This window comes from Sus scrofa, chromosome 15 (assembly GCF_054392235.1).
Source record: "Sus scrofa isolate SSC_HxYL_T2T_F1_AM1 chromosome 15, Sscrofa_HxYL_maternal_Yorkshire_Landrace_v2.0, whole genome shotgun sequence".
In the NCBI taxonomy this organism is placed as follows: Eukaryota; Metazoa; Chordata; class Mammalia; order Artiodactyla; family Suidae; genus Sus; species Sus scrofa.
The window spans coordinates 150,390,221-150,417,312 of NC_139397.1; the positions used below are offsets into that span (position 1 = coordinate 150,390,221).

At 50.3% G+C, this 27,092-nt stretch overlaps 1 protein-coding gene and 1 long non-coding RNA gene across 6 annotated transcripts in view; one reads left to right on the plus strand and one right to left on the minus strand.

The window, feature by feature from the left end:
- LOC146396225 (uncharacterized) overlaps positions 1 to 6,303 on the plus strand; it is a 26,265-nt gene extending 19,962 nt beyond the window's left edge. For all 3 annotated transcript variants that reach the window (XR_014829159.1, XR_014829161.1, XR_014829160.1), the window contains 2 exons: positions 356 to 507; positions 5,073 to 6,303. This is a non-coding gene — a long non-coding RNA (uncharacterized LOC146396225). The remainder of the gene's footprint in view (positions 1 to 355; positions 508 to 5,072) is intronic.
- The window catches only part of ASB18 (ankyrin repeat and SOCS box containing 18), a 65,816-nt gene that overhangs the window by 1,786 nt on the left and 36,938 nt on the right, over positions 1 to 27,092 (minus strand). For 2 of the 3 annotated variants that reach the window (XM_021075269.2, XM_021075270.2), the window contains 2 exons: positions 17,082 to 17,586; positions 451 to 564 (listed from right to left, as the gene is read on the minus strand). In XM_021075269.2, coding sequence (XP_020930928.2) covers positions 451 to 564; positions 17,082 to 17,586 — 619 coding nt within the window. The other variant, XM_084998797.1, reaches the window with a different exon arrangement.

Consider the following 27,092-nt stretch of genomic DNA (forward strand, 5'->3'; position numbering starts at 1 on the left):
TGCGTCCTCATGGTTACGAGTCAGGTTCATTACTGCTGAGCCACAATGGGAACTCCTCTCTCTCTCTTTTTGAATCAGTGGTCCCCTGTGGACTTGGCTGCGCGTGGATGCGGTACCCGCAGCTGCCTCGGTCATATCCTAAAAGCCGAGTGATGCTGAAGCCGACCTATGGAGGCCTGGACCTCCAGCCCACCCTTTTCTGGACACTGGTTACGGGAGCCCTGACCTTAAGCCAGTGTGGTCCTTGCAGCCCACAGCACTGCCACCAGGCCCCAGGCTGCGGGATTACTGTGCCTCCAGAAGAAAAACCGATCCGCCTCCACTTGCCTTTCTCTTTGCTTCCCTGATGTTTTAGAGCCACCTGGGCATTCGTGCAAAACTGCACACGCGGGTGAGGAGAAAGAGACAGCAGCCTTGTGCTAACGGGGGAAGAAGGGGCAGCTTGCTCACCTGAAACACCTCCTCGGGAATCACCTCCTTCCAGGACTCGGAGACGCGGAGCTGCGGGTAGGAGTTGAAAAGGACCTCGACGGTCGTGGGGGCGGGCGCGCAGGTCTTCAGCACCTGGCAGCAAAGGATGGGAGGCACGGCGTGGGTGGCCCGGCTTGGGGTCCAAGTGGGAAAAGGTGGGGAGACGGGGTGTGTGTGTGTGTGTGTGTGTGTGTGTGTGTGGTGTGCGTGTGTGAACGGATTCCCCTTCTGCCGCTTCCTGGCTGTGGGACCGCACTATCCTCAGTCACGCAGGGGACAGCGGCGATCCCAGTAACAGGACAGCAGGGTCGGTGCAGGCCCAAGGCCTTATGCGCGGACAAGCACAGGGCAGGCTCTGCCAGGGGCGGTCTCATCACGAAGAGTCCCAGTCAAGAGCCACCATTCCCAGGAGGACTCTGCTGAGGGCGGCCTGGCTCCCTTGGTTCTCGAGAGCTGCTCAGAGAAAGGAAATCAGTACTTTTTCCTTTTTTAATAATTCAGGTATAGTTGATTTACAATTTTGTGCCAATTTCTGCTGTATAGCAAAGTGACCCAGTCATATATATATATATTCATATATATATATATATATTCTTTTTCTCATATTATCTTCCATCCTGGTCTCTCCCAAGAGACTGGACAAAGTTCCCTGCGCTGTACAGTCGGCTCACATTGCTTCTCCACTCCAAAGGGAATAGTCTGCATCTATTGACCCCAGACTCCCAGTCCATCCAGTAAGGGCATCAGTTCTGATGGGAGGGTGTTTGGCCCAAGGATGGTGCTGCCAATTCCTTACTTCGATTTTCTCGTGTGTCGGGAAATGGGGGGAGAAGAATTGCTTTGCTGGTGAATTTCTTCTCGACTCGGCCTTTCCATTTTATTTTTCATCATCCCCACTGGCAAAGGATGCCTACTTTCTAATTTGCAAATTCTACAATTCACGTCCATCAGCTTCCTCATAAACATGGAAACCCTATTTGCTTTAAAAAAAAAAAAAAAGAACTTTTTTTGTGTTGCTGTTATGGAGAATCTGAATGTACACAAACAAACGTAGACTAAACAGTATGATAAACCCACGTGTACCCCCATCAGCTCATGGCCAATCCTGCCCCGTCCACACCTCCAGCTCCTCCTCCTTAATGTTATTTTAGAGTATGTTCAATATATCCTACCATTTTATCTGTAAATATTTGTGTATCTCTCTCTCCTTTTTTTTGCTTTTTAGAGCCACACCTGCAGCATATGGAAGTTCCCAGGCAAGGGGTCCAACTGGAGCTGCAGCTGCTGGCTTCCACCACAGCCACAGCAACGCCAGATCTGAGCCACATCTGCAACCTACATCACAGCTCTCGGCAACACTGGATCCTTAACCCACTGAGTGAGGCCAGGGATCGAACCCAGGTCCTCATGGATACTAGTTGGGTTCATTATGATGAGGACTCCTGTGTACCTCTTAAAGGAAGTTTAGAAGAAACATAAACACAGAAACCTTATAACAGCTGAGAAATTAACAATAGTTTCTTAGAATTATCTTACATACAGTCAATGTTTAAATTCACACATTTCTCTTCAATGCCATTAAATAAAAAGCAATCATTTGTTGTTTGAATAAGAATTCAATTAAGGCGAACACCTTTACATCAGTTGATATTATGTATTCACAGGTCTCTTTTGTTTCATGTGATTTATTTGTTGAGGAAACTGGATTATTTGTCCTGTAGAGTTTCTCACTGTTGGGATTTTGCTGATTGCAGCCCCGTGGGGTTTTTGAACCTGCTGTTCTTTCTCTGCTGTCTGTAAATTAGTGGCTCGATTTAGAAGCTTGATCAAACTCAGATTTGATTTTGGGGATGGGCAGGGCAACTTCATTGTTCTCTGTCTTTGAGGTTTAAGATGTACCGAGTGCTGTAAAATTGTCCTTATTTCGTGGTTGCGAAGGCTGAGGTTACGTAACTCTTCTAAGGTCAGGAGTACAGCAGTCAGAGCCGAAAGCTACACGTGGCCTGTGTCACGCTGACTGGGGCTCCTTGAACACAGTCGGTATGGGTGCTCCCTGTACCGTTTGCTCGGCTTCTTTCAGATCTAACCCCTCTTACAGAGACAGAAAAGCAAAGTTAAAAAAATACTTCTCAAGTCTTTGTTCAGAGATAACCACTATCAACATTTTGTATCTACTAAGGTTTTATGCATTTAGACAAGGAATTAATACATCTAACAGAATTGAACTAGTGCTTTGCCTATTATTTTTAACTTGATTTTTCATCAAAATCATTGTGAACCACTCAGAAGTCATGACTGAGCATTTTTAGTGGCCATATTATATAATGTATCATAATGAATTCAACAAATGAACCATTATAAGTTGCTTCAATATTTTTTGATATTATAAACAATGAACAGCTCTGAAAGCAGTCCTCTTTTTGCCTCCAACTATTCTTACTTTAAAGCTTTTATTTATTTATTTTTTCTTTTTAGGGCTGCACCTGTGGCACTTGGAAGTTCCCGGGCTGGGGTCAAATCAGAGCTGTGGCTGCCGGCCTATGCCACAGCCACAGCAATGCCAGATCTGATCCACATCTGCCACCTACACTGAAGCTCATGGCAACGCTGGATCCTTAACCCACTGAGCAAGGCCAGGGATCAAACCCGCATCCTGTGTCAGGTCCTTAACCCACTGAGCCACGATGGGAACTCCTAAAGCTTTTAAACCATACTGACAAATTGAAAGTAAGTTGTTACACTTTTAAAAGAACCGAGTGTGAGAGTGCCTCTTTTTTTCCTACCCAGGCCATCTCATCAATCATTAAATTTGATAGGTACAAGGCGGAGCGTCTCCTTTTGGCTGACCATTTGTCTTCCTTCTTTTGTGAATTACTAACTTCAGTCTTTAGCTCGTTTTTTACTATGTGTTCATTTTTTTTCCATTACATTTTATTTATTTATTTTTTTGTCTTTTTTTTTTTTTTTTTTTGCTATTTCTTTGGGCTGCTCCCTTGGCATATGGAGGTTCCCAGGCTAGGGGTTGAATTGGAGCTGTAGCCACCGGCCTATGCCAGAGCCACAGCAACGCGGGATCCGAGCCGCGTCTGCAACCTACACCACAGCTCACGGCAACGCCGGATCGTTAACCCACTGAGCAAGGGCAGGGACCGAACCCGCGACCTCATGGTTCCTAGTCGGATTCATTAACCACTGTGCCACGACGGGAACTCCCCTCCATTACATTTTAAATACACTTATTTATTAAGGCTACTTCTTAGGTAGACGATCATTTTGGACATAATGATGTTGCTTCCTCCTCAGTATTAATATTTATTTATTTTTCTTGTCCTATGACATTGGCTAGAGCTTTAAATTCAATGTTAAGTAATAATATTGATAGCAGGCATCATCATCTTAGTCCTAATTTTCATAGGACTGTCTATCATCTCTACTGTTTCACCATAATCTGAGATATCAGTTTCACAGAAACACTTTGCTCTTTTTTTTTTTTTTTTTGTCTTTTTAGGGCTACACCCAGAGCATATGGAATTTCCCAGGCTAGGGGTCGAATCAGACCTATAGCTGCTGGCCTTTGCCACAGCCACAGCAATGCAGGATCTGAGCTGTATCTGTGACCTATATCACAGCTTACAGCAACGCCAGATCCTTAACCCCCTGGGTTAGGCCAGGGATCGAACCTGCATCCTCATGGACAGTAGTCAGATTCATTACTGCTGAGCTACAAAGGAAATTCCAATACTTTGTTCTAAGTCAAGGAAATATTTTTCTATTCCTAATTTACTACAAACTTTATGATTTAATTTAATTCTTCACCTTTTTCTATCCAGGTTGATACAAACAGATTTTCCCATATTGACCTATTTTTGCCTTTATAAAACAGACTCTATTTGGCTATTGTTCTAAATGTAATGGCAGATTCCATTCGCTAAGATTTTTGCATCTCTTTTAATAACTAAATTTGGTTTATAGTTTTAGTTTTTGGGGCTAATCTTATCAGGTTTTAATATCACTTTATGTTAACATAGTAAAACTATCTGAGAAAATGTCTCTCTTTTTAGTACTCTGGAAGATTTTTAAAAGTAGATAATTTTTGGAAATAAGAAAATATGATAGATCTTGAAGTTGAATCTTTTTAGCCTAGCTGTTAGTTATAGGTGATAATTTTATATTTTTTATTTCTTTCATGGTTACTGGTTTTCTTTGTTTTGATTTCTTTGGGGCTCAGTTATTAATCTACATTTTCCTGGAAAACAATCTGCATTTTAAAGAGATTTGGCATTGCATGTGTACTAGGATTCTAACAGGAAGCAGGTGGCACACTGGATATAGGATTGTTCCAGGAGGCTTTATTGATACAGGGCCTACCTGGCCAGGGGTCAGCGCAAGGGAATCACAAGGAAGAGTACATTGATGCGGAGCTGCTAGTAGAGCTACTTCCGCTCCTGGGCCTGCAGGTGAGAGACTGCGGCGGGGAGGGGGCGGGGGGGTAGCTGCTGTACCAGGAGCAGGGTCCTTGGCTGGGGACACACAGCCAGCCCGAAGCTGAGAGGGTGTGAGCTAACTGCCTTCTCTGACCTCACTCTTCTTTCCTCCTCCAGCTTTGGGGACACCGCCCTGGGGAAACCCAGGGAGCAGAGGGCCTCGTCGATGTGTCCAGGAGGCGGAGAAGAAATTCGGCCAGGGGCTGTTTCCACTGTATCTATGACGAAGGGCCCTTTCTGATTTGAAAGTCTCTGTCATTGACTTTGCAATTTTTTTCATGTTTCGTCTGGCTGGACTTTTGTCTAGTTTAGTTTCTTCTCAAGGCGTCAGCTATTGGATTTCATTGATCAATTCTCTTTAAAAATATTCCAACCCTTTAATTTTTGCTTTATCATTAGTAATCCCTTTCCAAGGAGTTTCTCGTTCCAGCTCCTTGGATTGATGGCTCAGTTTAACCTGGCAATATGTTTTTCCTTGAGTCACCATAAAAGCCATCCTAAAAGGGGTATGTATGGATCTTCCTTTGAACAGTCTGTGGTCAGAGCCATACGGTTTGAGGGACAATGTTGTCGCTGCCTTTCATTCTTAAATAGTCTGCAATTAAACAACTAATGATGCGGTATTCATTTGGGAGTGTGCTATGAAATGTTCAAAAAGTCAAATTATTTGAAAAAAATAATTTTTGTTATTAACTTTCTGGTGTATTCTAGCTGTAAATAATGTCTGACTCTGGAGTATCACAAGGTGCATTCTGTTTGCATGGTTCAAAGTTCAGCATGTATATGTCACACTTAGGATCTGAAGCTTCTAAAAGTCTTCCCACTTGATTTATGGGGAAGATTGAGATGTGAATTTAAAAGTCCTCTAGAATTACTATTTTTCAGTTAGTTTCTCCACTTCAACATAATCTTTTGTGGCATATAAGGTTTTAATGATTATGTCTTTGCTATGGACTGCATCCTTTATCAATGTCAGGTGAATCTCCTTCTCATTTTGTGTATTTCCCTAGAATTCGTCTACATTGCATACTGGTATCAATATATCATTTTTTGGGGGTGGGTCATGCTCACCGAATGCAGAAGTTCCTGGGCCAGGGATCACACCCGAACCAGAGCATCGACCCGAGCCACAGCAGTGACAATGCTGGATCCTTAACCCACTGCACCACCAGGGAACTCCTCTATACATCATTTTATTTTCAGTTTTTGCTAGAATTACCTCTGCCCACTCTTTAACTTTGACCTTTTGTTTCACGATGTTTTAAAGTGTTTGAGATTCTCTCTATTGGTAACAGGGTAATTTAAAGAATATATATTTATTGTTATAAATAATCTACAGCGTCCTCTATTTTCGTCTTTGTGATTTTTTATGCGCCTGGTTTCCTTTATTGTCCGATTTCTGTTACATGGGCTTGTGTTTTCTTTGTATTTACCTTTTATATTTTGGGATCTGTATCCTATTTAAAATTTTACTCGTGGTTATTTTAAAAATATGTATAAACCTATCATTATCTAAACATCAAAGTAGTATCTTTTGGGTTCTGGATGTGCCATTATGCCTTCTCTCCCATCTCTCTCTTAACCAATGCTTCTCCCTCCTTAATAACACCTGAAGTTTGAGTTCTGGATTATAATTAACACCAGATCATATTTTACATTGTATAGCTCCTTTGGTAGTTGCATTTCGTTTTTCAACCTACTTTACAATTATTTAAGTTTCCTCTATTTTAACTGGATTGTTTAATCCATTCATTTACTAGATATTCAGCAAGTCAGGGCTTGTGCTATGCCTGTGTGACACCAAGGCTGTCGCAGAATTTTACAGTCCCAAACAATACCGTCCCTAATAATAGTACCAGCAACATATAGGTGCCACTGTACTATGGTGCGGGAGGCACCAGGTGTTAGAAATGGATTTGCAGCAGGGTGGTGAGTGGGTCACGGAAAGATTTCTGGGGGAAGCGACATTCAAGCTGAGACCTGGAGTCGGACTTACAAAAGGTTATGGAGAGTTCTTCGGTCGAGTGTGTTGTAGACGAGGGCACACTTGCCGAGCGTGGGAGGTGAGAGGGAACCAGAGAGATGGGCTGCAGTGTGACCCGGAGTTAGTTAGACGCGGGGCGCGGTGAGAACTGAGTCTGGAGAGGAAGGCAGGGTCAGATCCAGAAGAGCGACGTCTGCCACGACAGGAGGCTGCACTCTGTCCTGACGACACCGGGCTGAGTGGAGGAGCCACCGGGTCGATGTTATTTAGAAATATCGCCATGGCTACCGTGTGGCGAAAACTTTCAGGGGCCATACTGGAGGCAGCGAGCCCAGGTACCAGCATATTTTTGCAGCTTAGGGGTGAGGTGGTGGTGGCCTCAACTCAGCGGGTGGCCGCCAGGATGGGAAGAGAAGAAAGACGTTGAGACATGTAAGGGGTTGAGCTTCCCCTTCCTGAGACGGTCCTTCCCCTCGTCTCTGGTCCGGGGGCGGAGGCCCACCCCACGTGGCCCTGAGCCTCCACCGCTCCACCCAGTCTGGTGGTCGAGGCTCTGCCTCGCCCGGCGCTGTGTCAGCTCATCGCATCCTCCACTTTGCAACATTCTTCACCAGCTTCCAGGAAACTACACTTTGATGCCGTCGCCTGCCTCGCTGTTGCTCCGACTTCCCTCTGCCGCCTTCTCACCTGTCTGTCTTCTCCGCTGGAAGGGCCTTGGAGTCAGTCCTCATTCCTCTTCTCCGTGTGCCCCTCCCCGGTGATCTCACTGGGTCTCCTGGCTTTCAAGACACCATCCCCATGCCACCAACCCTCAAGAGCGTATTTCCAGATGGGTCAAGCTTCCTCCCTCCCAAGCTCTGGGTTTTGTTTTGTTTGGTTTTTTTTTTTTTTTTTTTTGTCTTTTTGCCTTTTCTAGGGCCGCTCCAGCGGCATATGGAGGTTCCCAGGCTAGAAGTCAAATCCGAGCTGTAGCCTCCAGCCTCTAGCTCTAGCCTCTACACCAGAGCCACAGCAAAGCGGGATCCGAGCCACGTCTTTGACCTACACCACAACGGCAACGCCAGATCCTTAACCCACTGAGCGACGCCAGGGATGGAACCTGCAACCTCATGGTTCCCAGTCGGATTTGTTAACCACTGCGCCACAACGGGAACTCCCCAAGCTCTGGGCTTGAGTGTCCAACTGCCTCCTTCACATCTCCTCCTGGCTGCTCTGCCTCACTCTTAACATACTGAAAACAGAGCTTCTGAGCCTCCTCCCCGAAGCCCAGACCTGCTCTACCCGTAAGCTTTCCCAAGTCAGCGGATGGCACGCACACCTCTTCTTCCCATACCCCAGGCGAAAAGCCTTGGACTCGCCCCGGACTCCTTTTTATTCTCCCACAGCCAATGTGTTAAGACATCCTGTTGGCTCTGCCTTCAGAATAGATCCACGGTCAGACCACCTCCCTCGTCCACACCACCGGCATCCCCCGGCTGAAGAGTGGCAACCACCTCCAGCTGTCCTCTCCCCTTCTCCTCTCCTCCTTCGAAGGTTCTTCCTCAACACAGAGACCACAGGAGCCTCCTGAAATGTTAGCCATACCCTGCTGCTCAAACCACTGCAATGGCCAAAGTCATTATAGGACCCCCCCCCACCCCCATAACTGGTGCCTCCCCATCTCTCCCATCTCATCTCCGGCTACTGTCCCACTGGCTCTCTCCACCTTCAGCCACACTGGTTCCGTGTGGGTCCCCACATGCATCATGCCCACTCCAGCCTTGGGGCCGTGGACTGGTGGCCCATCTGCTGGGCTGCTCTTTGCCTGGACGCCTGCTTACCTGATTCCCTCACCTCTCTCAAGTCTACTCAAAAACCACCCATCCTGGGAGTTCCCGTTCTGTCTCAGCGGGTTAAGAACCCAACAATACCTCTGTGAGGATGTAGGTTCGGTCCCTGGCCTGGCTCAGTGGGTTAAGGGTCTGGCCTTGCTGCAAGCTGAGAGGTAGGTTGCAGAGGCGGCTCGGATCTGGGATGGCTGTGGCTGTGGTGTAGGCCTGCAGCTGCCACCCCAATGTGACCCCTGGCCCAGGAACTTCCGTATGCTGCAGGTGCAGACATAAAAAGAAAGAAACAAAACACCCCCCCCAAAAAAACCCCACCCATCCTAACTGCTCTCTTTAAAATTCACTGCCTCTCGCCCTGCTTCTTCTCTCTGGGTCCTCGTCATTTTATAGGCCTAAGTACTACGCTTATCATTTAATGTCTCTCTCCCAATGACAGTCCCATGATGGCAGGAATACGTACTTCCCCCGATCTATTCACTCATCAGCTATCCTAAGCACCTGCTATGTGCCTGGCAAATGGCTGATGCTCAGTGAATATCTGCTGAATAAGAGAATAAATAGAATTTTTTTTTTCAAAAATGCATTACAAAGCCAAGTCTTATGAGCTCTTGAAAACTAAAAGTCTTCTGCCAACAAAAATGAAAGCTATCTTGGCTGAATCTAGAATTTTAGCATCCAAACCTTTTCTTTGAAAATCTGTAGATGTTATTTTGTCTTATGGTAACACTGCAGCAGAGAAATCTGAGACCAGTCTGAATTTTATTCTTTTATGAATAATCTGTTTTGTGCTTGGATACTCTGCAAGATTCCCCCATGCTCTTTCAGAACATCCATTCAACTTCTCTAAGTTAAGAATTTTTTAGTGCAGCTGAGTTTTCTTCTATTGTGTCTTTGACTATTATTTCCCATCCACTTGTATGTTTTTCAGTAACATTGCTTATCTGTGGGTTGGCTCTCTGCTCTTTGTCCTTCACGACCATAACTTTCTCTTTTAGTCTCTCGGCTTTGTTTTTTCTTCCTTGTTTAAGATCTTTTAACATTAGTCCCTTTTGTTGTTGTTGTTGTTGTTTTGTCTTTTTAGGGCTGGACCCATGACATATGGAGGTTCCCAGGCTAGGGGTCGAATCAGAGCTGTAGCCGCCAGCCTATGCCATAGCAACACAGGATCTGAGCCACATCTGCGACCTACACCACTGCTCATGGCAACCCTGGATCCTTAACCCACTGAGCGAGGCCAGGGATCGAACCTGCAACCTCATGGACACCAGTCAGATTCATTTCTGCTGAGCCATGATGGGTACTCCAACACTAGTCCTCTGTAGTGAACACTGACTGTGACTTCCTAACACTCCAAATGATTAAGTTAATACAATCATGATACTTCCATCCCCCTTATGGTTCGGGGAAGGGCAGATTTAAGCTAACTAGGGCCAATAAAACACAAGGAAGGACACCTTCAGGGCTTCTTGAGAAGAGCAGCTGGATATGAACAGGAAGCTGGTTGGCTCAGCTGTTGCTAGAAGCCACCATGCGACCAAGAGAGGAACCATTCTGAGGGTAAGGCTGACTCATGCTGAGGTTGGAAGGTATCTGGTTCTTTGACATCATGGAGACTTGGAAGCAACCAATCCTGAAGCCTGCTTTTCTTCTGTGCTTCTCGTTCCATGAGGAACAAGGGAGGCTGGAAACATGTCAGACAGGGGGTGCCTGGTGGGGGCTGTGACTATGAGAAGAAGCTGCCTAGAGGTGTCGGAGCCCTGGAGATGCAGGTGCTGGTGTAGAAGCTGCCCAAGGCAGAGAAAGAGGAGGAGAAGACCTCGGCTTCTTGCCACCCTTCACATCTAATTTCCCACGGCGTCTCCCTTGGCTGAGCCCAGCCAGAAGCCAGCTGATCTGGGACTCTGTGTTGGCTCAAAGGGGCCAGCTGCACTGCCCATGCCCTCAGGAGGCGGTCTGAGGGTGAGCAGACAAAGAGAAACTTCACTTACACATCATGGGTTTCATTTTTTTTTGGTCTTTTTAGGGCTGCACCTGTGACATATGGAGGTTCCCAGGCTAGGGGTCAAATCAGAGCTACAGCTACTGGCCTACACCACAGCTCACGGCAAAGCCAGATCCTTAATCCACTGGGCAAGGCCAGGGATCAAACCCAAGTCCTCATGGATAGTAGTCTGATTCACTACTGCTGAGCCACAATGGGAACGCCTCTTTTTTTTTTTTTTTTTTTTTTAATGGGTACATTGCTCAGCACATGGAAGTTCCCCAGCCAGGAACTGAATCCAAGCCACAGTGGCAACCTACTGACCAGATCCTTTAACCCACCATGATGCACCAGGGATCAAACCTGTGCCTCTGTAGCAACCTCAGCCACGGCAGTCGCATTCTTAACCCACTGCTCCACAGCAGGAATTCTCTCTCTCTCTTTTTTTTTAATGAATCAGTTCTGCCTTTTACTTCCTTTAACCCGTAATCTAATCTACCACTGTGCTTTTGCTTTTTTTTAACATAATTCTTCTCTTCCATCTTCCTTTTTTTGTCATTCTATTGACTTCTCTTCTTAACCTGTTTGGTTTTATAGATTTTTTTTTTTTTTTAATCCACACCTGTGGCATGCAGAAGTTCCTGGGGTCAGGAATCAAACCCGTGCCACAGCAGTGACAATGCTGGATCCTTTGCCAACTGAGCCACAAGGGAACTCGTGGTTGTATGGATTTAAAGGCTGGATCTTCTTATGCTCCACAGAGGATGGCACCCATGGCACGTGATTGCCCAGATTTTCTTCTGGACCTTTGGGTGAGAAGTATGGATTTCCTCTCTATTCTCAGGACGCTCTGTCATTTTGCTTTTTCAGCCCTTCACCCTTCCACGAATCCATTTATTTTTCTCTGTGTTCATCTCTGGTTAAGGTGAGATCCAGACGCGAGGTCTGGCAACATGCTGGGGAAGTCCACGGTCCCGCTCTCTGTCCGCCTGTGAGACGGGGGCGGGGAGGGCAAAGTGGAGGAAGGCTGGGTGATGCCCAGCCCAGTTTCCCGTTTGCCCACCCACCTGGGGACCTGGAGGCCTCCTCCTCCTGGCCTCTCCCCAGCGGAGTTAGCAGGTTGCTATGCAACTGGGTTCCTCAGTTTCCACCCGCACACAGTGCCCCTCCCAGGATGCACTGCGCCTCCACGAGCAGCCCTCACTGCCTGGGGGGCTTGAGCGTCCGTGTGGGACATCCGCCTGGACACTAGGACCACTCAGCAGCGGCGCGGCAGCCCTCCTGACTCAGACAGGAGGTCTTGGTGCTGGTGCCGCGGATCCGCTTTCTCCCCTCCCCCACCGCTCCCTTCCCGCCTGTCTACGTCTTCCCAGAAATTTTAACACGGAGACAGGAGCAGCTGCCCTTTTAAATTGGTAATCATGTTCCGATGAGCATCTCTGGTCCCCTCCCTGCCTCAAATTTGTTTTTTCCCCTAATCCGTTCCTGTCACAAGCTTGGGCTTAAGTGGGCTTTAGAGAAGGAGCGAGGCACAGAAGGGACATGGGAGGCTGAGCTGCAGAAGGAGGGCCAGGAGGGGCTGTGCGTCTTCCCACCCAGCCTCGCACCCCACCGGGTGCTCTTGATGTGTTGGTATTTCTGGCTTACAGGAGCCAGCCATTTCCTGGGGGCCAGCAGTCCCTGAATTCAATCGTCTCCCTTCTGCGTTGGGAGAAAACCAAGCCATTAAGAAGAGCCCTTCGCACTGGACCCCTCCCCCCAGAGCCAGGCTGTTAATCTTGCTGTGGCATCCGGGCCAATTCCTGCATCTTCGGACTCACCTGGACCCTCCAGCTACCCTCTAATGGGCCCGCTCACTACTCTCTGTAAAATATTCAGTGCTTCCCAGGGGCTGCCTGCAACCTGGACACCCCCCCCCGCCCCCCCAAGAGCTGTCCTCCCCTGGCAAGAAGCCCTCCTCCAGGCCCCTCCTCCCTGGGTCACGGACTGTGACAAAGTCTTATTGCCTGTCTCTGGGAATTCATTTCCTGTCTCTCCTCTGTTCCACCTCTCTGGGGCTCCCGGGCCCTCCCCACCCCCGCAGCACTGGGCCCCCTCATGTTTGCCAGGCAGCTGGCTGCCTTCATTATTTTTACGCCAACACAGTTTAAAAATCTCCGCTGCCTCCTTGCTGTCTGCGGAGAAGCGGCTGCCACATTACTCTGACACGCTGATGTCATTAGCGCCCAGGCACGCTCTCTTCAGCTAATGAGGCGGCAGAAAGAAAATTAAGGGGGAAAAAAATCACACGGGCGCGTTGCTTTATATGTAGATGGAGAAAAAAGGCCAGAGCAAGGAAAAGGGAGCGAGGTTTCCGAGAGTGCGCCTCCCCTCCCACGGGGCACGGTGCACCCGCTGCCCGGTCGGGGAGCCTGGACACGGAGCCCTGGCTTTTGGCCTATTGCTACCCCAGGAGTCCGGGAAACGGCTGAGAGATGGGAGTGTGAGGTCACATTGCCTAATTCCGTAACGAGGTAAAAAGAAAACACAAAAACTTTAGGTCCATGTTTTCAGCTCGGTCAGGGCCCAGACGGTGAGGCAAGACTGGAGATGTGCACGTGGTTCTAGAATCCTTCTCACCAACCACCTCCATTTCTCCTTTCCAGTTACCTGGATCCCGCACCTGGACTGCACGACCGGCCCTTTATGCCAGCGTGTTCTCCACCCCTGAGCACAGAAGTCACCTGCCCAGTTGCCACTGGATTATGTCACCTCTCAAAGTGATGTAATCGATTCGCATTGTTCTTAAGACAAAGGCTTAAACGTTTAACCAGAGCCCTCCCTCGCATCCCAGCTCAGCTGGCTCCCTCTTGCTGTCTCTTCTCCAGCTACTCCGGCATCCTCCCCCGCGTCCCCTGCCCCCACAGGCTGCATTGCTCCTTCTGCCCCAGGACATTGGCCTGTGCTGTTCCTTCTGCCTGGAATGGCTTTCCCTCCCCTCATCACATAGCTAAGTCTGTAGTCCTCAGATAGGGGGTCACTCTATAAGAGCTTGAGGGAGCCTTGGACACACAACCTCTCCCTCCCCTGCCCAGCCAGGTCTGGCCCCTCTTTGCCACTCCCAAGGTTTGGAGGGCCTTGGCTTTGCAGCTTTTCACACCACGGCAGTTTCCCAGTGGTGTGTGTGTGGTTGTCCAAGTCGAGGCCACCTCACCCACATGACCAGCAGCTCCCGGAGGGCAGGAAAAACCCTGGCTCCCATTCAATAGTGCAACTCCAGCATCCAGCACAGCCGGTCCCTAGAAACATTTGCTGAATGAATGAATGTTTACAGGATGCCTGTGGGGGAGAGCTTTCATCATGTCCCCAACTCGGTCCGGGCTTATGATGGCCCGGGGGAGGCGCAGAAGGAGCAAGGAAGGTGAGCAAGGCCCTTTATCCCCAACAAGCCTCTAACCCCAAAAGTCAACTGGCAGCAACCAGTCTGGATCCACACTCGTGTCTGTTTCTCTGCCTTCCTGCCTGCTCTCCTCCAGGCGGGGCCCCATCTGGCCTGACAACTTCCAGAATTCCAGCCTGGCAGCAGCCCGATCCCGCGCCTGCACCTGCCCTCGCACCCCATCCCCGACTCTGGTGTTAACTAGCGGTCAGCCGGGCAGAAAGGCCTGGCATTGTCAACATGCTTGCTTCCCAAGCCGTGACACCGCTTTGATGTTCGCGGCAGCGCAGTGCGCACGGCTCCGATGGATGCTTCCAGTCCGCCTGCCGCGGAGACGGGGCCTTTGTCTGGGCACGGGAGAACTGTGATTTATGTCATGGGCTCGCTGTGAAACCTTTTGCCTCAGTAATTCTGAGCTCCGTGGGTGTCTCTTTACATCTATTTAAAGCACGGCTGCTGCCCACGGCCTGCGTGCTCTGTGACACTCCCCGTGCCTCTGTGTGCGCCTTGCCGTGGCGCTGAGTCTTGCCTGCACTGCATCTTTGTGGCTCCTTTCAGCGTGTTTGCTGCGCACTCAACGGGACTGCTGAGCCGAGTCGGGTCGGCCCTTTGATGTCCGGTGTGTTGATGAGACCCCTTCCCTGGCGGAGCACTCGCAGGGGGCCTGGGTGGAAGAGGATGCTGCCGCCAGATTTCCAGAGTGTTCGCGCTGGGTTGTCCCGAGGCGAGGCCACAGCATGACCGGCACTGGAACGTTCGCTCTGAGGACGCCCAGGGCGGTGGCAAACGTGTTCCTGTTTGCGGTCTGCACCGGGGACCACTCTCTCGTGGGGCGCTCCCTCGAAGTGTGGGAGACTTTGGCGCAAAGAGATCGGATGCCCACTTCCAAAGATTTAACTGCAGCTCCGCGCCCTGCAGTTGCTGGAATCCCTCTCCTTCACTCATTCAACAAACATGGACTGAAGGTCCGCAGGTGCCTCCCCGTGCTGTGCGCGCGGGGGGGGGGGGGGGGGGGGAGGCAAGGCTGCTTCGTGAACGCCTCAAAAGTATAAACGATTGCTCCGCGAAACTCCAGTTCCTTCCACAACGGTGTGGAATTGCAGGGAGAGAGTCATCATTACTGCCGGAAACCCAGCACGTCTTGGGTCCTGTGCCCCCCAGCCCCATGCCATGACAGCCCCCAAACTCGAACCCATCCTCACCCTCCACCCACTGACGCCCATTCCTGTGCGGTTGACATTGGATGCCCGGAGGGGATCTCAGCACAGGGCCCCTGGAGACCCACACTGGGTCTTGTCCTTAACTCCAGGTCAAGGGGGGAGGTGATTCTTACAGCCCTGCAGGCAGAGGTGCGGCCCTGGAGGATGATGGGTGAGGGGCCGCACCCAGGACAGGGAAGTCTGGACAGAGGTCAAACGGAATGACTTGAGGCTAACAAAGGATTATGACTAGTCACCACGGAAATAAATTGGCTTTATTTTTTCTCTAAAAGAATCTGGACCGGGTGTTTTTCATTTGTAAAGTCTTTGCTGTTTTGTTTGTTTCTGGTTCATTCTTTACAGTTTTCTACCATGAGGATTGAAGGGTCCATCTTGTTTTAATGAAGAAATGGTGTGAATTGGAGGGGTTTGTTTCCATTTTATCGGTTGATCAACTAATAAGCCTGTAATCTTGCGAAGTGTCAAAATGTAGATTATGAATAAAAAGGTGTTACAGAATATAAACCTGCTGGCGTGGTTTCCCTTTCGAGAGTCCAAGACATTGAAATCACTACATGAGGAGAGTGGAGTGCCAGGACGGTTACTGGACGGTAGTGTGAGAATTGGCATCAGAAAGTTGTTACGTTGATCAAATAAAGAAGCACCCAGGGAGCTGTCTGGGTGGAGTTTCACTGCTCACCTCTGCTGTGACAGACACGAACTTGGGGTGCATCCGGCCACAATGCAAAGTTAGCATCTGAGAGAAATGTGTGCATCTCCCTATCTCGGACCTTTTAGAACACTGTCCTTTTTAGGTAACAGTGTCTTAGCTGTTTGCGTAAAACTTACCAGGCCAAAATATGTCTCTTGCATGTGACTGGTGAGTCTGGGATCATTTTTAAATTAAGGACACCCCATGCCTTCTCTTCCATGAACTCTTCTCGGGAGGACAGTGTCTTATTCCAACCAATATCGGGGGAACTTCTGTTTTGGAAACATTTTCTGTCTTTACTTTCTCTGATGAGAAATCTGTATTCTTCATCTTTATTATCTCAGCATAGGTCTGGCACGCGGAAGAGTGACAAGCGGCTCAGCGTCAAGTCTGCCAAGTGGGGATGAGGTCCCAGCACAACCCTGACCCTGGACAAGGCACTTCACCTGGCTGAACGCCAGGAGGCTGGTGTATTTCACAGGCGTGCGGCGAGGATCGAATGAGAGAAATTTGCGAAGTGCTGTCATTAATCCCATGAAAAAGGTGGATGACCACGCTCGGCATCTCCTATCGAGTCAGATGCCAGACGTGACAAGAAACTGTCATTGTCCACCGATTACATCAAAAGATAAGGTGCCCAAATATTTTGAGCCATGACAGCATCTTAGAAATAAGTGCCTGGCGTCCCCAGGTGACAACTTCGCAAGGTCACACTCGAGTATGCTTGCTGACGGTCCAACCTTTGAAATTTTCTAGTGACTCTAGAAAGGCCTCCCAGCCCCTGCACCTCAAGGGGCGGTCGCAGACCTGCAGCCTCAACGTCACCTGGGAGCTGGCTGGACATACACCCCCCACCCCACCCCGCCCCACCCCCGCCGGGCTGAATCACGATGTGCCTTGGCACCCGTCTCCAGGGGGTTCCTGGGCCCCTGACAGTCTGGGAATGGCTGCAGGCCAGGCCCCGGAGCTGCCAAGTCCTCGTGGGTGTCCCCCGGCTCCCTCTTACCTTGGAGAAGGCGTCGGGCCACACGGTGGGGGAGCCGTGGTTGAGCAGCGCCTGCACCGTGCGATGCGGCGCGGCCTCGCGGGCGCAGGCGGCCGTCTGCAGGACGCAGGCCAGCGGCGTCGCGCCCCCGTAGTCGAGCGCGCCCACGTCGGCGCCGTGTCGCAGCAGGAGGCGCGCCAGGTCGTGGCGCGCGCGGCCGCAGGCCTTGTGCAGCGGGCTGCGCTCGTCCTCGTCGCGCGCGTCCGCCGCCGCGCCGCCCCGCAGCAGCAGCGCGCACAGGCGCAGGCAGCGCGCGTGCTCGTCGGGCCGCCGCGCCGCGCCGCACGCCACGCTCAGGGCCGTCTCGCCGCGGCCGTTCCTCGCGTCCACGCTCGCCCCGCGGCCCAGGTAGAGGAGCGCGTGCTCGTCCAGGCCGTGCCGCGCCGCCACGTGCAGGGGGGTGTCCAGGCCCGCGCCGCCCGCGCGCCGCACCGAGGCGCCGTGCTCCAGCAGCGCCTGCGCGCACCTGCGGGGAGGCCGAGGCCGGTCAACGGGGCGGGGCGGGGCGGGGCGGGCCAGACCCCGCCCTCGCCGCCCCCGCCCCCCGCCCTCGTCGTCCAAACACGCCTGGGCTCCCCAGCGGCCGGTCGCGTCCAGACTTCGGGTTCCCGGGCCTCGGACACTCCCCCTCGCCCCCACCTGAGTGGGCTCCCTGAACTAGCTAGGGTGGCCCCAAGGGCAAAGGACGGGAATCCAGATCTCCTGTGCCCCGCCCGGCTATAGCAGTACCAAGTGAACTTAAAAAATAAAGAGATTACAGCAAGCCTGGGCGGCAAGGCCCACTAGTTACGAAGTGGTGGACACTTATAGGGACATTTCCTAAGACTCCACGAGCAGCGTTAAAATGGACTTTATTTATTTATTGCTTTTTTGGGGGGCAACATATGGAGGTTCCTGGGCTAGGGGTTGAATCAGAGCTACAGCTGCAGCCTACACCACAGCCACACAACGCCAGATCCAAGCCACATCTGCGACCAGTGCCACAGCTCATGGCAACGCCAGATCCTTAACCCCTGAGTGAGGCCAGGAATCGAACTCTCATTCTCATGGGTACTAGTCAGATTCGTTCCCGCTGAGCCATGTGGGAACTCCTGACTTTGTGATTTATAACTGCTCGGTCCTACTTTGGAAGGTAACGTGGTTCAAGCGACTTGCTGGAAACAGGAATTACCTGGCCTCCTTGTCACAGGTGGCAGTTGAGGGCTTGGGAGTGAAGGTTCTGAAGACCGTCAGGCTCTTTATCAGCTGGCATGTACCTCAGCTTTGTGACGTGAGAGGCAAGGCTTGCCTTAGTCCCAGGGAGGGACTCTATCCGTCCCTCAAGACACGGACACAGCTTGTCACTGGGGTATCCTCAGATGGGACTGGAAGCGTGGGCGACACCCTCAACCACGCTTAACTGTGGGACTGTATTTCAACCAAACTCTGCTTGAACAGACTGGATTTGGCTGTATGGAAATTCCACCATAGTGTCCTGGGCATCGAGGGTCCCTTGGGACATGTGGTCTCAGTCAAAGGTGAGTGTCTTCTGCTGCCTCCGGGTCCATCAGGTGGGTCCCAAGTCTGTCCTCTGCCAGGACAGCAGCTTCTTCAGAACTGTTTCCACACCTGGGAAAGTCCAGGCGCTCCACCTAAGTGCAGGCGGCAGGCTGCTGGCCAGGGAGACCCGGGCTGGACCTTGGGCCTCGGACACTGGTGGCAAGCAGTCTGCCCCATCCTGGGAGTAGGACAATCTCACAGACCCCCCCCCCCAGTCCGTCCTCCATTCTGCTGGCCTTGTCCTTTGTGGGCACTGCCACAACACAGTCCCACGTCAGCCACCCACTCCTGGGGCACCTCCTGGACCTTGACATCCCTGTGTTTGTCCCACCTTTGGATGCTGACATGCCAGCGGGCACACTTCCATTTGTGGCTTGGGTCCCTCTCGCTCACTGTCCTGTTGGTACCTTCCTCATCTGAGCACCATGGAGCCTGGAGTCCTTGAACGCAGACTCTCTCAGCCCCTCCTGGCTTCACTTCCTTCCCTGGGGGGCAGCACTCCTCTCACTCTCTTCTCAGCATCCTCAATTCCCTTGGGTTGAGGGGACATGGCTGTTCCCTACATCCGCTGGCCAAATCTGCAACCAGGAGCCCATTCATCGTCCACTCTCTCTTCCCCACTTGGCTGGGAGGTGCCGCTGGAGGAACCGCCGTGCATGGAGATTGGCTTCCAGGCTCAGCTAATCTCGGGGCCCTTCAGTTCACACCTCCCAGGGCTGAAGGCTGGCTCCTTATTCTCTGTCCTTTAGTGGCTGTTCCAAACGTGGACCGTTATCCCAAGCAGTCCTGTTTCCGCTCCCGTCCCCCTCGGCATTCTATTCTTCCTTCATTCAGAGAGCGCGGGCGCTCCTGGGAACTGCCATCCTTTGCCGGTGAATCGGCCTCACATCTGTTAGGATCTGTTTCTCCTCGATGGTCTTCTTCTTCCATTTGACTCTTGATCCCCTTGGCCCAGGCGTAGTCCTCTTCTGCTTCCTTAGGGGTCTTTATAAATTACTTGCTCCTTGCTTTCTCCTTGTTCTCCTGTGTTCCCCCCACCCCTCTACAGTTGGTCACTCAGTCCTATTGATTCCATCTTGCTCATAATTACTTGAACTGCTTCCTCCCTCCGTCCTCATTGTCACTGTCCTTTCTTGAGGCCCCAATCATTTCTTGCCTATTAATGACAGTCTCCCAGTTTGGTCCCCTGCGCCAATCAAACAAGCTCCGTAGCACCTAGGGCGAGTCTTCCAGCGTGATTCTGAAACATGCGTCTGCTGAAAGTCCAAAGACTCCTCCTGCCTGTTGGAGAAAGCCTGGGCTTTTTCCTCCGCCAGAACACAGGACATCTCATGATCCAGGTTGTGTGGCCTCGCCAGTTCATTGCCCAGGGCTCCATCCTGTGCTTTCATCCTACCGGACCAGGCGTGCTTCTTAGCATGTAGCCTGTGCTTCCTTTCTCTTCCCCTCGGTCATGCCTCTGTGTTGCTGTGTAGCCTGTACCTGAGCGCCTGGGCACAGCCTTTATCACACCATGTTTCAAATGTTCACTGGCACGTTTGGCTCCTCTCTTAAGACTGTTGGCTCATTGAGTGTAGAAATGGGGGCTTATTTATCTCTGCTTCCCGGCACTTACGGCAGGCCCAGCTCACAATTGGTCTTCCCTAAAAGCATCTTGAACAAATGCGTGTCCTTAATGAACAGCTTCCAGTTTTCCATCCCATGGCTGCTGTTCTCCCCATTATTCACCTGGCTGGGGCTTGAGGCTTTCCAGGCTGGAAGCGGCTGCCCTGAGATCGGTTTATATTTCTACCCAGGGGCTCTGGATATTTTTAATTCTCTCTCCATATTTCTCTAGCCTCCATATCAGCAGTATGCCAGGAAGTGGTCTGTGTCGGGTGAAAGACCTTTACAAACAAGTACAGTTTGATGTGAAATGTCCTTTGGGACAATAAGCAGCTAAGTGAGGATGCAGATATGACACTCAGAGTGCTTCAGATCCACTACCTCCTTGCCTCTCTGGGAGGGATTTTGAACAGTGCAGCGGGAGGTGAGAAATCAAGAGTTCCGTCTCATTTTGCCGCCGAGCCTGTGTGCACTCATAAACAATTACAAAACATTTTCTTCTGTGCGCACTCGTTCTCTTTTTTAAAGCAGCCCAGCCTCTCCGAAGAAGTCCACTGGGAAATACAAGCGGGTCTCTTTTCCACGTGCACAGCCGAACTGGCCGATGGCCAGGTTGCTCTGTGCAACAAAGATACCTTTCAGAAGAATGAGGACACTGGCCCACTCTCTGGAGAGCCGCAGGTGCCTTTTCTTTTTCTTTCTTTCTTTCTTTTTCTTTTCTTTTTTTTTTTTTTGTCTTTTTGCCTTTTCTAGGGCTGCTTCCCGCAGCATATGGAGGCTCCCAGGCTGGGGGTCCAATCGGAGCTGTAGCCGCTGGCCTACACCAAAGCCACAGTAACTCGGGATCTGAGCCGTGTCTGCGACCTACACCCCAGCTCATGGCAATGCCAGATCCTTAACCCACTGAGCAAGGCCAGGGATTGAACCCGCAACCTCGTGGTTCCTAGTCGCATTCGTTAGCCACTGAGCCGCGACAGGAACTCTGGTGCCTTTTCATTTTTAATGAAGAGCTTCAAATTGGCTAAAGCTTGGCACTTTCTTAGAGCAGGTAATGACCACAGGCATGAGAAAAAACAACACAGCAAATTGACCGGGGCACGTCTCTGTGGGCACACACTGGGCAGTCATTAAAAATGAAGGTGTGGGAGCCTGTTTAATGACATGGAAAGCTGTATATGCAGTGGTCATGTGAAAAGACCAGGTCACAAAACAGCATTGAACACTCCCATTTGAAAGAAGAGCAGAAGTGTCATACGCACAGAAAGAAAGCTTAGAAATACGTGGGTCAATGTGCGTGGACCTCTGGGTGACGGGGTGATGGGTGCTTGTATCTCCTTTTTGCCGGCCTGTATTTTCAAGTTTTCAAGTGCATTTTCCCAGAGGATTCAGAGTTGACAGATTGAAAGAGGAGCCACCACACAAGTTATTAATCACCAAACCCATCCCCTCCACCAGCCATAGCAGTAGCTTGGGGATTCTAAGAATGTCAGCTCAGCTTTCCAGGTTCCTAGAATGTTCTCAAATTTTCCGTGGATCTGTCCAGGCATAAGCAGCGATCTTGGAAAGCGTGGACAGCAGGAAAGCACGAGGGGGCGTGGGGAGGAGAGGGCAAGGGTGGCGGGAGGTCCTCGTGATGAGCAGAGCAGGGAGAACAGCCTGGGGACCTCCAAGGCCTGACCTTGCCAACCTGACCTTGTAGGCATCAGTGCCCCCAGTTGAGGAAGAAATGGCCCAGCAGGGAAGGCACTGCCCGAGCCTTTGCAGGACTGTGCCAGGAACCCAGCTTTGGCTGAAGCCTTTCCTTCTAAGGCAGACTCGGCGAGCAGGTTTCCTGCTATCCTCACAGACACCAGTAGAAAGGCCTGGAGCCAGTGTGGGACAATCGCTGTCAAGAGTCAAGGGTAAGCTCCCATCTGACGATGTCAAAACAACTTGTCTCTGTCTTACAGAGATTAAGGAGACACTGTGTTGTCTGAAAAGCCTCTGATACGAAGCAACTTGGGCCAACACTGCCCACCCCCCACCATCCCTCGTCCCCGTCTTTGATAATGATCAAGGTGACAGGCTGTTACAGGGCCCAAGGTTGACAATGCCCAGAAAAAGTGGCTTGAGCCAAAAGGCAGGAGTTAATAGAGATGAACCCATCAAGGGCTGTTGAATTAATGTCATTTTAACTTATTTCTAAAGAAAGAAGTAGGACTCTGACCCCACGTCCGCACACGGCTCCCTCTCCCGCCAGCATCTTCCTGAAGCGCCTGCTTTCCCACTCACCTCCCGGGTACAGAAGGTGCTGAATGCTTCAGGCTGGGCCCCCTCACGGCTCACCTGTTCCCTTTCACACCGCCTGCCAAGCCGCCCTGCACCCCACGGGACAGCATCTGCTCTAGGCGTTCCTTCTCCGCCCCCCCCCCTCCCCATCCCTCTGGTTGCACAGAGCCCTCACATGTGGTATTTCACAGCCTCTGATTCTGAGCTAGGAGGTCAGTGCACTGACCCAGCACGTGGTCTTTTAATCTATTATTTGAAGAAAGTTATCTTTAGTCCTTGCAACAAATCTGCGTTGTAGGTGGAGTTTGCGTGTGGGGGAAATTGAGGCTTAGAAGACCAATGACTTGCAAAGGTCCATCCAGCCAGAACCGGTAGAGTGGGGACTGGGCTGCTGTGTCTGGCTTGGTTCTCAGTCCACCCTCCCATCCTGCTGCTCTTCCCCGGGGTACTATTTGTTAAGCACCTTCTGAGCCAGACACCTGCTAGGCATTTCCCATGTGTTCCCTCTGAACTTTTCATTCCTTGGTTCATTCACCAGGGGGAGAAGGTCCTCCTTGCTCTATACAACAGCCTGTCAAGGCAGGGGATGTGCATCTTTGCGGAGCACTCCCCAGAGATCCTGGGATGCGCGGCGTCAGGACACTGAAGGTGTCAGGGGACCTCGTGCTACAGGGCAGACAGCAGGAACCTGCTTCTCTCCCAGTCCCGTGGGTGGTCCTACACTGTACATTTCATTCTCCCTCGTTTTCAGTGAGGATTCAGTGTTTTGAGGTTTGACCTCAAGAAGGGGGGGACCTGGGATGAGACAATGACCACACGGTCAGAACATCCTGCTTGGGACGTGAACCCCAGCGGGTAGATAAGAACCACCAAAAGAGCAATCTTACAACAATGACAAAGAACTACAGGAATGTAAGGCCAAACTCAAGATTGAAAAAATCTCTTAAATTTTTTCATGGGGAAGGAGACACTGCTTCCAAGCCCTCTGGTAGGGGTGTTCAGAGGCTGTCTCCTGAACAGTGTCAACTGCTGGAAGTCGCTGGTGACCTTGGACAATTCTGACTGCCCTCTCCTGCTTACCTCCCCTGATTGCCGCCTGAATCTCTTCTGACAGACAGAAGGGGTTTGACGCTAGGCAGTGTGTTCAGTGAGAGTAATGGGTGTCATGAGCCAGTCTTGTTGAATCATCATTATGCTGCTTTTCCTTCTGGGAGTTGACATGCAGGCAGATGGGCTGGAGACATGTCCCCCGGGGCAGGGTGGCTGGAGCCCTAAGCTGGGCAAGGGCAGGACTGACGGGGGAGCGCTGAGGACACGGGGGAGAGGCAGGAGTCAAATGCAGCCTCACTTTCTGATGAAGCCACTGGAAGGAGGCTCCTGCTGTGGTCTGACTCGCCAGCTGACTCCAAATGAAGGATGGGGGAGCCGTCGCCCGACTTTGATGGAGGAGCAGTTCTACTTGGCTTCCCTGGACCTTCTGCTGAGCCTCTCCCTGGGGGACCTGCCACCCTTTCTGCTCTGTATTTTCTCCTCCCTCCCTTACTCCCAAGATGCTAAGCAGTGAGACTGTGGAGCATAAATGTTTACAACTGGAAGAGAAGATGTGAGTGGACAAGTCCCCAAGAATCGAGGGGAGATGGAGAGGGAAACTGGGTGGCCATTTCTATTCCTACTCTTTCCCTGAGAGCAATGGCTGCCACTTAATTTTTTTTCTAAAATGTTGAGTGGTTGTGGTTGGTGATGAAATTTTGGGCACATTCTCCCCAGACTGCAAGTGAAATTCTGTATTTCAGTGAATGGAGGAATGATTTAAGGAACAAACTTTGAGACGTCATCTCCGCTGTTTGCCTCACTTGCCCACGAAGGGGTATCTGACTTTCTGGAAGCTTCACTAGCGGCCCAACCTCAACAAGAAATGGGCAGGCTTTCTCTGTGCCCCTGGTGCCAGTTTACTGGGTGAAGGGGGAGGCCCAGAGGCATCAGAGTGAGGGGAGGAGGAGGAGGAGGGAAAAGGGGAAGGAAAGACTCTACTCTCTTCTTAGGCAGGCATGGGGGTGATGTGGGGGAACTCTGACTTGTACGAGAGAAAAGGTTTATAGGTATACACTTATATATTTTTAAAGTGAGATAAAATTTGCATACAGAGAAATGCCCAGGTCTTAAGAGTACGGTTGTAGACGTGTCTGCAAAGGAGTACGCCTGTGTAATCTTTGCATACAGAGAAATGCCCAGGTCTTAAGAGTACGGTTGTAGACGTGTCTGCAAAGGAGTACGCCTGTGTAATCTTTGCATACAGAGAAATGCCCAGGTCTTAAGAGTACGGTTGTAGACGTGTCTGCAAAGGAGTACGCCTGTGTAATCTTTGCATACAGAGAAATGCCCAGGTCTTAAGAGTACGGTTGTAGACGTGTCTGCAAAGGAGTACGCCTGTGTAATCTTTGCATACAGAGAAATGCCCAGGTCTTAAGAGTACGGTTGTAGACGTGTCTGCAAAGGAGTATGCCTGTGTAATCTTTGCATACAGAGAAATGCCCAGGTCTTAAGAGTACGGTTGTAGACGTGTCTGCAAAGGAGTATGCCTGTGTAATCTTTGCATACAGAGAAATGCCCAGGTCTTAAGAGTACGGTTGTAGATGTGTCTGCAAAGGAGTACGCCTGTGTAATCTTTGCATACAGAGAAATGCCCAGGTCTTAAGTACGGTTGTAGATGTGTCTGGAAAGGAGTACACCTGTGTAATCTTTGCATACAGAGAAATGCCCAGGTCTTAAGTACGGTTGTAGACGTGTCTGCAAAGGAGTACGCCTGTGTAATCTTTGCATACAGAGAAATGCCCAGGTCTTAAGTACGGTTGTAGATGTGTCTGCAAAGGAGTACACCTGTGTAGTCAACAGCGCCATCCGGACATGAACTATTTCCACCTCTCCCGGAAGCTCCTTTGTGTTTGCTGCCAGTTAGTCATCATCCCCACAGGCAACCATGGTTCTGAGATCACTCAGCATGTTTTATCTTTTCTCAAAATTTCTACTTTTTTGTGTCTAGTTTCTTTAGCTCAGTGTGACATCTTTGCCATTCATCCATGCTGTTGCATGCACGACTAACTCTATTTTTTTTATGAGTCATATATAATGCATGTTTCAAAATTACACATAGCACAGTTTTAAAATTCATTCTCCTGTTGATATTGATGGGCATTTGGGTATTTCCATTTTTGGCTATTATGACTAAAGCTGCTATGAACATTTTTATATGTCCTCTTGTGGACATAATGTTCTCATCTCTTTTGGAGAAATAGCTAGAAGTGAGATTGCGGGTGGGTATATATTTAACTTTAAAAGAAACTATCAAATAATTTTCCAAGGTGATGACATCATTCTACACTCCCCCGAAAAATGTGTGAGAGTTCCAGTTGCTCCACATTCTTGCCAGCGTTTGGTGGTGTCAGTCTTTTTGACTCTAGCCATCCTCGGGGGTGTGACACAAAGAATATTTCCTGGTGGTTTTACTTTGCATTTCTCTGATGACTAATGATGTGGTGCACCTTTCTGATGGCTTATTGGCCATTTCTATATCTTTCTTGAAGCGTCTGATGGAGGATTTTGCCCGGAGGGTAAGGGTTTGATTTAGCTTGGATGACTTCTAATTCCTGGCCGGTGAGTCGTATGTATCAAATAGAACTTGGTAAGGGACCAGAAAGCTGAAGACTCTGCCTGAGATGCAAGGAAGTGGCAGGGGAGGGGAATAAACATATTTGAAACATTGTGACAAGAGATGCACAGGGCTACTTCCTGAATATCCATAGTTTTTGAAAAAAAATTAGGTTAGTAAGGGAGAAATGATATTTCTCTATTGCTTTCTCTTAGTTTTCAAACCTGACAGTTCCCACTTTACTGGCAAAACACGGGCTCTTGGGGGCCCTGGTTTTCTAAACTGGGGATAACCATGCCTTGCAGGCCTGCTAACAGGACTGCAGCAACCAAGACACTTGCAAGTTCTCAGGATGTGACGTCCTGCTACAAATATCAACTCTTCAATGGGGACGGCCCCTAACTGACGCCTTGGTCTTTAATATTCCTTTAGGTGCCTCAAAGTCCTGTTGAGCCAGACCCCTGGTTTCTCCCCTCAAACTACAAATCAGCCACTCATCTGGGAGTGGAGAGTGGACTGTTTACCAGATCGTGCGTCCAGGCCTTCGAGCCGGCACCTCGTGTTAATAAAGCTCCTGTTCTTTGGGGTTGGGACGAGGGCTTGGAATAGCTGTCCCCGCTCCAAGCCTGATCAGAGAGTGCCTTCCTGTCCTTGAGATTTCAACCTGCCAGGTCTGAATTAGAAAAGAAGAGTCCCAGGATTTTCTTCAATAGTTGTTCCTCCTCAGATACAAAGCTGCTTTCCCAGGTCCAATTCTGGCTAACGAATTAATTTTTTATTTAGTTGAACTGACACCACTGAGACAAAAAAGTAAACCTGCCTGCTTTTGGACTAATCCGTTCCTGACAGAAGCGAGTGAAGCACGTCCTCCTGACTTTTGTTTAAATCAAGACGGCTTCAGATGAGAAAAAGTA